Source organism: Cnephaeus nilssonii (assembly GCF_951640355.1).
Source record: "Cnephaeus nilssonii genome assembly, chromosome: 7".
Classification (NCBI taxonomy): Eukaryota; Metazoa; Chordata; class Mammalia; order Chiroptera; family Vespertilionidae; genus Cnephaeus; species Cnephaeus nilssonii.
The window spans coordinates 92,188,667-92,203,415 of NC_137078.1; the positions used below are offsets into that span (position 1 = coordinate 92,188,667).

Sequence of the window (14,749 nt, forward strand, 5' to 3'; positions counted from 1 at the left end):
CAGGAACTTCTGAGTAGGGGTGATGACACTTAATGATGACTCTGAGATAATGGATCCTTAGGTAAAGATATATGAAGTCATGGACACAGACAAATAGAGATAGGAAAGGGGTCACATATTTTTAAAAGATACCAATAGGTTTGCATTTAAAGTACAGTTGGTGCAAATAGTGAATATCCCAAATCGGCATTGCAAAGGTGCTGGAAGGACTTGCCTGAATTTGGGGGCTTTCATGAACAAGCAGGTTTTTCTTTGTTATTCAAATCTGGTTCTAATAAAGTACCTAGGACTATAGGTGAGGTAGGACACAACACCCAGATGACTTTATATTACAGTAGCATTCTATAGTAGCATTTCTTAAAGGCAACATTATTCTACAAAGCCCCATAAATAAACCTCTCCAATTCACTGGACCTGCATACTTGAAGAAACCAAAATTTAGTTTTCATAAACTGAGTAAAGGAAAAAAGTCTTCTAAAATACAAGTTATGAGCTGAAATAAAATTAATCAAATTGGAAACTAGGAGAAAAAATAAGTTGTGATTTTTTTCAATGATCACAGCCAATCTTTTCTGGGAATACATAAGATTAATAGCATTTATTCTAATATCAAGGTAATATATGATTGGAACAGTTATATACTGTACTTTTGCTTCCAATCAAAGTGGGATAGCCCTGGCTGGTTTGGCTCAGTGGATAAAGCGTCGGCCTGAGGACTGAGGGGTCCCGGGTTCGATTCCAGTCAGGGGCACATGCCCAGGTTATGGGTTCGGTCCCCAGTGGGGAATGTGCAGAGGGCAGCCAATCAATGATTCTCTCTCATCATTGATGTTTCTATCTCTCTCCCACTTTCTTCCTCTCTGAAATAAAATTTTAAAAAAAGAAGGGTCTTCAAAGTGGGATATTTATGAGTTCAAGGTTTGTCACATATAGGCCTATGCTGAAATGGTAAAAAAAAAAATTTTTTTTAATCCTACAACTAATGGATTTCAATTTAGTCCTCTGAAATGATGCCAAGAAACTAGCAGCTTTCTTAGAAGTACCTTCTAGTAAAAAGTGAATTATGGTGCTTTAAATCAATTGCTTCAGTTAATCATTTAAAATCTATCAAACAGGAATTCTGAGTGATTTATATGTACAGGTTCTGACAAACAATCAGAAACATTTGTTCTAACTTGTAAACATTTGTCTAAGTTAAGTAAGTCTACAAATCCATCAACAACTATGTGAGGGTGTTACAATAATTATAAATTATCCTATGCATCCTAATGCAGGTTTAGGTTGGATAAGGAAAAATGAAGTAAAAACACGGGATTTCAATTCTTCCCATATACACTGTTAACTATTAATTAAATAGTCTTAAAATTCTACCAGAAGATACATCATTGAAGCAACCTGAAGAGTCTATGTAATCTTAAACAAGCCCCTTGGCCACACTGTGATCTGCCTGTCCACCTGCCCTCTCTCCAAGACATGTCTTGTACCATTTTTATTCATCCAGATTTTCATATCCCACATTCTCATATTTTTTCTAATTTGTACTTAAGTTTATCTTGTATTTCTTGTTCCTGTCATGCTATCTCTTTAAAGAGCATTTCAAATTCATTTTCTTCACTTCTTACTTTTAAAAATGACAAGTTAAATTGCTGTTAACAGTTACCAATTCCAACACTTTCACTTTATAAGTAATACAGTTTTCTGATCTTTTTTTTTAACACGCATGCATGTAACCACTAAATGAATTTTCACACTAAATACAGCCATGTTACCAGCAATCAGAGCAAGAAACAGAAGATAACATCCCAGAAGCCTGCCTGTGCTTCCTTTGTCAAAATTCTTCATCCAAGGATAACCACATTCTAACTTCTAATAGCATAGAGTAGTTTTGCTTGTTTTTAAACTTACAGAAATGGAATCACACAGTGAGTACGTTGGCCCAATAGTGTTGAAAATAGTTGTATGTAGTTCATTGTATTATATAGTTGTACTAGAGGCTCAGTGCATGAATTTGTGCATGGGTGGGGTCCCTCGGCCTGGCTGGCGATTGGAGCCATGTAGTTGGAGCCATCTAGCCCAGTCTCGATTGGGGCCGGTCAGGATTGGTGGGGGGGCGGGGGGTGCAGCGGACGGACCGTGGGAGGTTGGCCAGCTGCAGAAGGTTGGCTATGGGAGCGTACTGACCACCAGGGGGCAGCTCCTGCATTGAGCATCTGCCCCCTGGTGGTCAGTATGTCGTCATAGCGACCGGCCGAGCAGTCACTTAGGCTTTTACTAATGTATATATAGATAGGTTGTAACTGCTGTGTAGTAGTCCACTACATTAATATACCACAATTTACTTATCCATTCTGTTGTTAGGCACTTGGGTAGCTTCTAGTTGATCTTATTATGAATAATGTTCTATGAACATTCTAGAAAGTCATTTGATGAACAGATGTATGAATATCTCTGGGGTATATACCTAGGTGTGGAACAGCTATGTCATAGGGTGAACATACAGTTAAGCGTTAGTAGATACACCGATTCATACTTCCACGAGCTGAACCTGAGGGTTCTGGTTGCTTATATATGCACTGAAACTGAGTATTTTCATCATTTCATCCTTTTAGTTTTACATGACTTTTTGAAGTATAATGTATGTACAATAAACTGCACCCATTTAAACTGTGTAATACAATGAGTTTGATAAGTGAAAGGAGCACCACAATCAAGCAACAGAATACTATCAGCCCACTTTTACAAAGTGGTAGTACCATTTTACACTCCCATCAACAGTTTCCTTGTGCCCCTTTGTAGTTTATCCTTCCCTCCACCCTTTGCCCCAGGCAACCATTTATCTACTTTGTCATCACAGATTGGTTTACATTTTCTAGAATTTTACATGTGAATGGAATCATAAAGTATATATAGGTATACTTTGTTCACTGTGCCTTGCTTTACTGCACTTCACAGACTTTTGTTTTTTATAAATTGAAGGCAAGACCCTCCACCACCAAAAAGATTATGATCTGCTTTATTGCGTGGTATGGAGTTGAACACACAACATCTGAGAGGTCTGTCTGTACTCTTTGTTTGTCTGCTTGTTGGGGTTTTTTGGTGCTGACACCCAGAACAATATATACTTTTTTGTGTCTAGCTTATTTTACCCAACCTATTGATTTTGAAATGTATATATATTGTTGTATGTATCAGTAATTTGTTCATATTTTGGATAGTCCATATTTTGTTTATCCATTCATCTGGGACAGACATCTGGGTTCTTTTTAGTTTGGGGCATCTTACCTAATAATAGACAAACGTAAATTGACCATACCTCCGCTATGCCCACAGCCAATCAGAGTGAGTATGCAAATTAGAATACCAAAGATGGCGGCCACCCAGCTGCTCCAGGTGCAGAGTGGCCAGGTGGGGCAGGACGCCTGCTATGAGATGGAGGGCGGGGCGGGGAGGGGCACGTAAAGGGATCTACAGGAGCCCAGTGCCACAGTGAAGACGAAGACTGCAGACTCCGGCCGGGGTCTGCAGCGAAGACGAAGAAGGCAGACTCTGGCGGGAGCAAAGGCCTGGGTCCCGGGTGCCGGAGGAAAACCAGTGCTGGAAGCCAAAGGAAGGAAAGCCTATTGCACGAATCTCTTCGTGCAGCGGGCCTCTAGTTATGAATAAGCTGCTATGAACATTCATATGCCAGACTTTGTGTGGACATGTTTTCATTTCTCTTTGGTTAATACCTAGGAGTGGAATGACTAGATGGTATGTTTAAATTTATAAAAACTTCTTAACAGTTTTACAAAGTGGTAGCACCATTTTACACTCCCATCAACAGTATACAAGAGCACAGACAACAGTGTGGTGATTGCTGGAAAGGAATAGGGGAGGGAATGGAGGAAGGTAAAGCGGGGATAAATGGTGATAGACGGATACTTGACTTGGGGTGATAAACACACAATACAGTGTACAGATGATATGTTGTAGAATTGTGCACCTGAAACCTGTATAATTTTGTTAATTAGTATAACCCCAATAAATTAAATTAAAAAAAAACACCAGTATACAAGAATTCCAGATGCTCCATATACTAATGAACTCAGCATTGTCAGTCTTTTAACTTTAACTATTTTAATGGGTATAGAGGTATCTCATGATTTTAATTTGCTGAACATCTTTTTATGTGTTTATTTGTCATCAGTCTAACTTCGTTTATAAAAATCTTTTCAAACATTTTACCCATTTTCTTAAATGAGGTGTCTTATGATTAATTTTAAGATATCCTGATTTATTCTAGAAACAAGTCCTTTACCAGGTAGATATATATATTGCAAATGTTTTTTCCCATTCTGTGGCTTGTATTTTTGTTTTTTTAATGGTGTCTTTCAAAGAGCAAAAGTTTTAAAATTTTGATCAAATCCAGTATGTCATTTTTTCTTTTGTAAAATTTTTGCTTTTTTGTGACCTAAGAAGTATTTTCTGAACACAAGATCACAAATATTTTTCTCCTCTTTTCTTCTAGAGGTATTATAGTTGTAGCTTTTACATTTAGGTCTGTGATCCTTTTGAGTTAATTTTTTATGTTTGAGATAATAAGGTTAATTTTTTTTCTCTACACGGATACCCAGTAATTCTAGCACAATTTGTTGAAAAGATTTTCCTTTCTTCATTAACTGACTTGACACCTTTGTCAAAAATAAGCTATGTATTTATGGGTCTATTTCTGGACACAGCTGATTCCACTGATCTATGTGTGTACCTTCTCCAATACTACACTATCTTATTTACTGTAGCTTTATAGTAAGTCTTGAAATCAGGTAATCTTATTCCTCCAACTCCATTTCTCTTTTTAAAAATTGCTTTGGCTATTTTGGATTATTTAAGTTTTCATATAGATTTTAAAATCAGCTTCTCAATTCCTGCCAACATATTTGAGCATTATTTTTCTTTCTGGGAAAACAGAGATAAACTTCCTCATTGAGTTGCTAGGAGAGTAAAAAAGAGGTAATATGTTAGTATACCAAATATGATGGCAAATGACAGGCATTAAGTTAATGTTAGCTTCCTTTCTCTTTCCCTCTCTTGGCCTTTAAATAAACAGGATCCAATCCAGCAATGCCCTAACATTTCACTAGTGGGTCAATGGCTGTAGTAAAAATATTACCACACCAAATGACTTTTATAAGTAAATATTTGTATTTTTACTTGGATTCGATACTAAAATGCACTTGCCAGAGAAAGCAATTCAGCATATTTACTAATAAACTGTTTCAGCCCACATTTTAGGAAAGCATAAAACCACAGCCAGACAAAAATTTAAATGTTTTCGAGTCCCATATAGTGCCTAATTACATTATTTTATAATACTAACAGAAAACTCTCCTCTAATAAGAGCACAATGTCCCATTATTCATATACTGCTGTTGCAAACAGAAAAAGTATTTTTATATTTGTTTAGAAATTGTTTAGAAATACATATAAACACTGTTTAGCAATACATATAGCAAACAAAACATGGCTACTAATTCACCAATTAACATGTACTAATTTGAAACCCAAACCAATAAACAACCAAAACCCTTTGAAGTATTTTAGTTTAGCCTAATTGATATCACTCCCTGAAATGGAGATGTATCAGTTTGCAAACACAAGCCACCAAAAAGCAATTTTTGGTGAGCCACCAATACTTTGTGGTAACCCGCATTTATCAGATGAACTGATACTTAAAGAAAAACAATAATTTGCTTTCTTTTTCCATAACTTTATTCCAGACCTCTTTCAGTGTTGTTGTTTTTTTTTTTAACATTAAAAGGACTTGAAAAAATCAATTTAACTACATTTAATTGATTAATGGATGAATACACAAAATCTGCAGTTTAATTCTAAGGCAGGTCAGCTGCTAAGTCATTTACTGTCCTACTTCCTTAACAAGGAAGGCCAAACCCTTTCTTTTCAAGAAGATGAATGCATGGCAAAGTAATAACTTTCATACTGTTGACTGAGCTGTATGTATCAATGACCTATTTCAAGACATGCCAGAAATGAAAAAACTACAAAATGTTACTGGGGCTCCCCTCCTGCCTCTCTTATTGGTCAACCACAACACTATTCTACATTTACATAGGCTTTGCATCACCCCTGACTCCTCCCACTCATGAGCCCGCATTCCAAGTGCTATAAATATTACCACTGTACTGTCACCATTAGTTCTGTCTCCATTCCACTCCTGCTCTCATCTTATTTCCTCTAATTTGATAATCTTTGGCATGATTTTGCATTATTTTATAACCCATCTCTCTCTTCATTCTGATCCTTTCCAATTTATTCTTCTCATGCTACTTCAGTGATCTTTCAGAAATCAGAAATTCAACCATCTCACTCTTTTGCTTAACATATAGTGCCTAATTACATTATTTTATAATACTAACAGAAAACTCTCCTCTAACAAGAGCACAATGTTACATAAAGAGTTGGCATACAACCCAGCATTTCCACTACCAGTTATATATCCAGGAGAAATGAAAACATATGTCTACATAAAGACTCATAAACTTAGATATAGCAGCATAATTCATAATACCAAAAAAGGGTGAACAACGCAAATGTGCATTAGCTGCCCTAGCTGGTTTGGCTCAGTGGATAGAGCATCGGCCTGCGGACTGAAGGGTCCCAGGTTCGATTCCGGTCAAGGAATGCCCGGGTTGTGGGCTCAATCCCCAGTATGGAGCGTGCAGGAGGCAGCCAATCAATGATTCTCATCATTGATGCTTCTATCTCTCTCTCCCTCTCCCTTCCAATCTGAAATCAATAAAAATATTTAAAAAAAACCACCCCAAAAGTGCATTAGCTGATAGATAAACAAAATGTGGTATATCCACACCATAGAATATTATTTGTTAACATGTGTCAATACTACCCAAAATGATCTACAGATTCAATACAATCCCTATCAAAATCCCATGACATATTTTTGCAGAAACAGAAAAACCCATCCTAAAATTCATATGGAATCTCAAGGGACCCCAAATAGCCAAAATAATCTTGAAAGAGAACAAACCTGGAGGACTCACCCTTCCTGATTTCAAAATTTACTACAAAGCTACAGTAATCAAACAGTGTGATACTGGCATAAAGATATATAGGCCAATGAAATAGAAGAGAGAACCCAGAAATAAACCCTTGCATATACTAGTACTAAAGGCCCGGTGCATGAAATTCCAGCCTGCACCCTCTCCAACCTGGGACCCCTCGAGGGATGTCCGACTGCCCTTTTAGGCCTGATCCTTGGATCGGGCCTAAAAGGACAGTCGGACATCCCTCTCACAATCCAGGACTGCTGGCTCCCAACTGCTCACCTGCCTGCCTTCCTAATTGCCCCTAACCATTTCTTCCTGCCAGCCTGATCACCCCCTAACCACTCCCCTGCCAGCCTGATTGATGCCTAACTGCTCCCCTGCCAGCCTGTTTGCCCCTAACTGCCTTCCCCCTGCAGGCCTGGCCACCCCTAACTGCCCTCCCCTGCAGGCCTGGTCCCCCCCAACTGCTCTCTCCTGCAGGCCTGGGTCCCCCGCAACTGCCCTTCCCTGCAGGCCCGGTTGCCCCCAACTGCCCTCCTCTGCTGGCCTGGTCACCCCTAACTGCCCTCCCCTGCAGGCTTGATCGCCCCCAACTGCCCTCCCTTGCAGGCCTGGTCACCCCTAACTGCCCTCCCCTGCTGGCCATCTTGTGGTGGCCATCTTGTGTCCACATGGGGGCAGCCATCTTTGACCATATGGGGGCAGCAATCTTGTGTGTTGGAGTGATGGTCAATTTGCATATTACTCTTTTATTAGATAGGATAGAGGCCTGGTGCACGGGTGGGCCAGCTGGTTTGCCCTGAAGGGTGTCCTGGATGAGGGTGGGAGCTCCCTTGGGACGTGGGGCAGCCTGGGCGAGGGGCCTATAGTGGTTTGCAGGCCTGCCACGCCCCCCGGCAACCCAAGCGGAGGCCCTGGTATCTGGGATTATTTCTTCTATAACTGAACCTTTGTAGCCTTGAATGGAGGCCTAGGCCAGCCAGGGTGTGCGGAAAGCTTGGCTTCCTCCATTACTGGGGAAAACCAAGCCTCCTGCTCGCTCTGTGGCCGCAGGCATCTTGGTTGGGTTAATTTGCATACTCACTCCTGATTGGCTGGTGGGCGTGGCTTGTGGGTGTAGCAGAGGTACAGTCAACTTGCATATTACTCTTTTATTAGATAGGATGGTCCAATGATTTTTTACAAGGATGCAAAGACCATTTAATGGGGAAAGGACAGTCTTTTCAACAAATGGTGTTGGGAAAACTGGATATCCACATGCAAAAGAATGAAGCTGGACCCTTCCTTACCTGACATCATACACAAAAATTAACTCAATATGGCTTAAAGATATAAATATATAAAACTATAAAACTCTTAAAGAGCCCTAACTGGTTTGGCTCAGTGGATAGAGCGTCAGCCTGCAGACCGAAGGGTCCCGGGTTTGATTCTGGTTAAGGGCATATACCTCGGTTGCAGGCTCCTCCCTGGCCTGGGCCCTGGACAGGGCTCGTGCAGAAGGCAACTAATCGATGTGTTTCTCTCACATTGATGTTTCTCTTTGTCTTCCCCTCTCTCTAAAAATCAATGGAAAAAATATCCTCGGGTGAGGATTAAAAACACAAACAAAAAATATATGATCCAAGAATTCCACTTCTGGGTATGAACTCAAAAAGAATTAAAAGTAGGGTCTCCATGACCCTCTTAGGCGACCCTGCTAGCGGTTCTCAACCTGTGGGTCGCAACCCACAGGTTGAGAACCGCTGCTGTAGAGCCTAAGACCATCGGAAAACACAGATATTTACATTACGATTCATTAACAGTAGCAAAATTACAGTTATGAAGTAGCAACGAAAATAATTTTATGGTTGGGGGTCACCACAACATGAGGAGCTGTATTAAAGGGTCGCGGCATTAGAAAGGTTGAGAACCACTGGAACCAAACATGAGCAATTAAAGTAGTCTCTCCCTCCCCCCAAAGCAAACAAGTGGAAAAGAAACAACAGGCTTTAGCAAAACAGAGAAGTGCTCACAAAGGGAGCTGTCCATTCACCTTGGCTTGCCTTCAGTATAAAAGTATCAGTATGTAACTGAAAGCCTGCTTTGGCCTTCTTCCCTGCCTAAATCTTCTACAACTGCGGTTGCCAACCTTTCGGACCTCACGGACCACCAGTGGTTCGTAGACCACCGGTTGGCGACCGCTGTTCTAAAAGATCTCTTTCTTATGACAGGTTTCTTATTCCCTGAGTCTCCATTTCCATTCTGAAGTACCAGAAAAGCATGTAGCAAAGATTTTTAAAAATTCTGTTACCTCTCTGCGTAAAGGAACAGGAACTAATAAACACTCACTACAAAAAAGTTCATCCTGCAGTCGCAAAGACTACTCAGAGTAGTAAAATAAAGCCTCGCAAAATTAGACTTCCATGTTTCATCTCTCTTATGCCCTATCTCTAAATCCATCACTAACGGAACAAACCCCTCAAAATCGGAACTCAGCTGCCCCCTCAAAATTAAAAATCCCCGTTCAACTTCTCCATTATCATCCTCAAATTTAACTATGTAAGCAGAAAAGCAACCAAAATCATGACCTTCTTTTACTGTATTCTCCTCCTGCTAAATGTAATCAGTTACTAAGTCTTATCTGTTATTTGGTATAAAAGAGGTGCACATGCACCCCTCCTGTTTCACTTCCAAATTCTGATCAATACATTACCACTTATCCAAGTTCTAACCTTGGTGTCATCTTTATAAGAAATGAAGATCAGCAAAGTTAACCAATTGGAGAGAAAATAAAGAAAATAGCATTTACTGAGTTCCTACTATGTGCTTGTCACTTTGCTGGCCTAGGAAGTGTGTTGGTTATACTATTTCCATTTTATAAATGGGAAGAAAAGTTAGGAGTTTCTCAAATATTCCTTTCCAGTCTAACAGTTCAGATCATTATCACTTCACATTTACAGTACTGCTTGTCTCCTCTACTCCAAATCTGTTTGGTATAAAACATTGCTAGAACAATCATACAAAAATTTCATTATATCATATCAATTCCCTGATAAGGGCAGTGAAATGTCTTCTGCTTCTCTATTTGCCCACTGACTGGCCCAGAGCTCGCTAGATATTTCTTGTTTACTAGTAAAACCATCCCATAGCCCTAGCCGGTTTGCTCAGTGGACAGAGCGTCAGACTGCGGACTGAAGAGTCCCAGGATCAATTCCCATCAAGGGCATGTACTGAGGTTTCGGGCTAGATCCCCAGTAAGGAGCATGCAAGAGGCAGTCGGTCAATGATTCTTATCATTGATGTTTCTGTCTCTCTCTCTCCCCCTCCCTTCCCCTCTGAATCAATAAAAATATATTAAAAAATACAAAATAAAACCATCCCATGATTCCCCACCAGCCTAGGTGTAAAGAGCCCTGGAAGCAGAAAGTAATAGATTTAATATACTAGTAAGACAGAGGCGTTGAATCTACAGAATGCATGTGAAAAAGTCAACGGCAACGCAAAAGCCTTGAAGACAAAGTAGAATCTCTCCAAGACATTTCACAGTTCTGACTCCACCTAAACCAGCCCTCTTTGGGGAATGTCTGTGTTTTAACCCAGCTCCTCCACTTCTAAGACTTAATCTTTCCATGCTTCAATTTCCTCCTTTATGTAAGTTCAACTAGGCCTCTGCTCAAATTCTTCCATCTTCCCTGACTATCCAAGTCCAAGTCATTCTCCAAAGGTCAGCTAAAAGGCCATTTCCCTTGCAAACTCTTACTGGATGACCTTGACCCATCACTCCATTTACTGGATTTATAATAGTACTACAGCAAAGAGTCTGAATTACTCATTTTAATTTTTATCTGCAATCATACATTACCATGCCTCATTTAATTATTTCACCTGTGTATGCCATGCCATACCCACCACCAATGTCCCACTCATGAAGGACAATGACACTACACGCTGCCTCACATGATCATCACTGGCAAAACAATATTAATATCAGCAATTACTACCACCATTTACTAAATACACAGCACCAGGCACCATGCTAAGTATCTTATATATTTTTCTGACCTTCACTCTTCATAATCCTTTTAGGTAAATGTGTCTCTGTCCCCACTTAAGGAAGACCTTACCCAAAGCTACAAAACTGCTGAGGATGGGAGTGAAGAGCGAGAGAGATATACACATCAATGATGAAAGAGAATCATTGATCAACTGCCTCCTGCACGCCCCCCACAGGGAATGTAGCCTGAAACCCAAGCTTGTGCCCCGACTGGGAATCAACTCCTGGTTCAACCACCGAACCAGCTGGGCATCTACCTCCCATTCTTAACTACTACATTGTACAGTTTGGTAATTACTTTGGTCATTACTTTGGTCATTTCATATCTATGTGTTACATCTTCTCTCCCAAATGTAAACTGTTAATACTAACAAGAACTGTGTATTTCTTTGGCCACTTTCAACTTAACCCATTCTTAATAAGTGAGTCAAACGCAAGCCTTTAACTTACTTAATCCTCACAACAACTCTGAGAGACAGTAATAATTTTTATTGCTATTTTACAAATGAAAAAAACAGGCACGGAGAAATTAAATAACTTTGTCCCAAATCACACAGCTGGTAAGTAGTGAATCCAAGGATGAAGTGGTACCTGTGATACATTATTTCATTTATTCATGCTTCTCAATTTTTATTAAGCATTCTTCTAGGGGGGTGGGGATACAGCAATGAATAAACCAAAAACATCCCTGCTCTCATGAAGCTTACAATCATTTATTTTCCTATATTTTCATTCAAGAATAATCCTCTTAAATACTCGAGATTTCCACACAAAAAAATATCAAATTTGAAAATAAAAATTGGTATCAAAGAAAGACCATGGTACTTGAAGCCAGAAACCCTGGGATAAATTCCCAACTTTGCTATTTATTAGACCCTGGTGGGCACATCCCTTCTCCTGACTCCCTTCTCCATTTCATGGCCTGTATGAGGTAATGTATAAAGCTGGGCACCCAGCAGTGTCTGGCACCTTAATATTCACTCAGTAAAGGAATTTCCCTCTTTCAAACCCTTCCCTCCCTGCAGTGACTTCATAATTTGTGTCGTCCCCGAGCACATGTTAAAAGGCTACACGGAGTTACATCAAGGACTTACAAAGTGGCCAATGTCTCACTTTCCAGGGCAATTCTCATTCCAGATCCCCATCACTGTGTCTCCAGTTTCAGGCCCTGGACTACTCCGACGCCGATAAATCAGGTTACAGCTCGGGAATGACAGCAACTCACGTTAGGGCCTGGCAGTGTCTGCAAAGTGCTCCCGATGACCTTCTTTAGAAGGAACTGTTGTTTCCGCTGGGGTGGGAGGCGGCCTCCTGACCAGCCTGCACTCCCCGCGCGGGAGAGGTGGCTCCAGGGAGGGTTTTGAGCCGCTGGCACAAGGTTGTGCCCTACATACCGTTTTTTTTACTCGAAGAGCTCAACACCTCTCCTGCCGCCGGCCAACCCAACCCCCCTCTTCAGGGCTGCAACTCCACTCCTCCCGCTCGGGCGTGGCCGAGGCGCTTACGGCCCAGGTCCCCCACCGCCCGAGTGACCTCGGCCCGGGCTCGGGCAACGCGCCCCGGCCTGAGGGGCTGGGATAGGCCGGGCGGCCTGACCTCTCGCGGAGCTTCCCTTCCGCCCTCCCGGTCAACGGAACCGAGAGCTGGCTGCTCGACTCCGGGTAGGGCCTGCCAGGGGAGAAAAGCCCTTACCTATCTTGACGACCGTATCCGCCAAGCACCGGTCCCACTTCCTGCCGAGCTCTGACTCCGACATGTTTCCCACCGGAGCTCGGCTTTCCCCACGGCCTGGCCCCGCGCTCCGACCCCAGGCAAGTCTCGCGAGAGTCGTCCGCGGTTCCCAGGCCTGAAAGACCCGCGTCGGCGTGCCAGATATCGCGAGATGATCTGACTGCTTCCGTTTCTACCAGTTTTTTTTTCAGTTGGTCGTCAAGGTGACGGGTTGCTGCAAGGCCCGAGGTGACCCTGACCTTGGAGCCGCGCCTACCCAAGGGTTGTGAGGCTGACAGGTTTCCTAGCTGGCACCCAGAGCCCTGTCTGGAAGGTCCTTGTTCCGCACCAACTCCCGACGTTGGCCCTGGAAATTCCCAAGACGAGTGAGGGCACTGCGCGTGATTTATTCATTCATTTAACTTCCTCACCTTCACTGTTTCTACTCCCTCATTCACTCGTTTATTGCAATGAAACTTCCACCTGCACCACTTACATAGGAACTGCTCTGGCAAAGGTCACCTACTGCCAACCAAGCGGAGGCTTTTTGGAACTCTGTACAGCATTGGACACAACTGCTCCCACCTTCCTGATCCTCCTTGTCTCTGCCTTCTCTTTATTCCTTTGGACACGCAGTGCACCAGTCTTTCCCAGTCCTCTGACTCCTCTCTTTGGGTGTCATTCCAGGGCTGCCTTTTGCCAGCTGCTTAAAGAGTGTTGTTTCAGCCCAGCCCGCATGGCTTGGTGGTTGAGTATCGACCTATGAACCAGGAGGTCAAGGTTCAATTCCAGGTTAGGGCACATGCCCGGGGTTGTGGGCTCAGTCTCCAGTGTGGGGTGTGCAGGAGGCAGCCAATCAATGATTCTCTCTCATCATTTATGTTTCTATCTTCCTCTCTGAAATCAATAAAAATATATTTTTTAAAAAGTGTTGTTTCGCAGGGCTCTTCCCATGAATGCTCTGAGTAATTGCACAACTGTCAGATTCTACACATCCAATGTCTACCCCAAGCTTCCCATTCGTAATGCAGCCTCCTTGCTGGTATCATTGATTTTAGTCTTCCTCGTTTTCATCCTCCATCCTACAAACAAATATCAATTTGACCATATTATTCCTTTGATTAGATGACTCCCATTCATCTACTGGATATATCCAAGCTTCAACAAGTTCATTCTAAGAAGCCTACCTTAAGAGACCTTAGAGCCCCCTTCATCATTTTGTTGTCACAGGAGCTTGCCTACTCCTATAATTTGCTACATTGTATTGAAATATCTCCTTATAGAAGTCTATATCTGCCAGGAAAACTAGAAGCTCATTAAGGGCCTGACCTGCCCCTTCCTCACCTGCACACTCCCAGTTCAGAGCTCGCCTTGGGCAGTCAGATCTTCTATGAAAGATTTGTTGAACTGAATCAAATTCATTCACCCATTTATTTGTTTCGTCTATCTTTGGCAACTTTTTAAGTATTTTTATTGATTTCAGAGAGGAAGGGAAGGGGATAGAGAGATAGAAACATCAATGATGAGAGAGAATCATTGATCGGCTGCCTCCTGTCTGCCCCCTACTGGGGGGAGGGGAGGGCGGATCAAGCCTGCAACCCAGGCATGTGTCCTTGGCTGGAATCCAACCTGGGAGCCTTTAGTCCACAGGCCGACGCTCTATCCACTGAGCCAAACCAGCTGGGGCTATCTTTGGCAACTTTTAACAGCAGAACTGCTGCATTAGTCCTTGCTATGATGGAGCCCCTTCTTTCAAGAAGGTTCTTCCATGGCTGTCCTTCTTCTAACGCTCATCTGACCTACATATCAGATTGTATTGAAACTGTGTGTCTCTTGGATGTGACTGTGAGCTCCTTGAGAATGGAGGCTGTGCTTTACTGGATCCCCCACAACTAGCAAAGAACCTGGTATATATTGGATTTTCAATAACTGCTTTTTGAATGGA

General features: G+C 42.0%; 2 protein-coding genes across 2 annotated transcripts in view; both read right to left on the reverse strand.

The window, feature by feature from the left end:
- The window catches only part of MICOS10 (mitochondrial contact site and cristae organizing system subunit 10), a 28,462-nt gene extending 15,528 nt beyond the window's left edge, over window positions 1–12,934 (reverse strand). Inside the window, exon 1 of the mRNA XM_079778000.1 lies at window positions 12,787–12,934. Coding sequence (XP_079634126.1) covers window positions 12,787–12,850 — 64 coding nt within the window. The 5' untranslated portion in view covers window positions 12,851–12,934. The remainder of the gene's footprint in view (window positions 1–12,786) is intronic.
- Window positions 1–14,749, reverse strand: part of MRTO4 (MRT4 homolog, ribosome maturation factor) — a 249,769-nt gene that overhangs the window by 27,933 nt on the left and 207,087 nt on the right. The window lies entirely within an intron of this gene.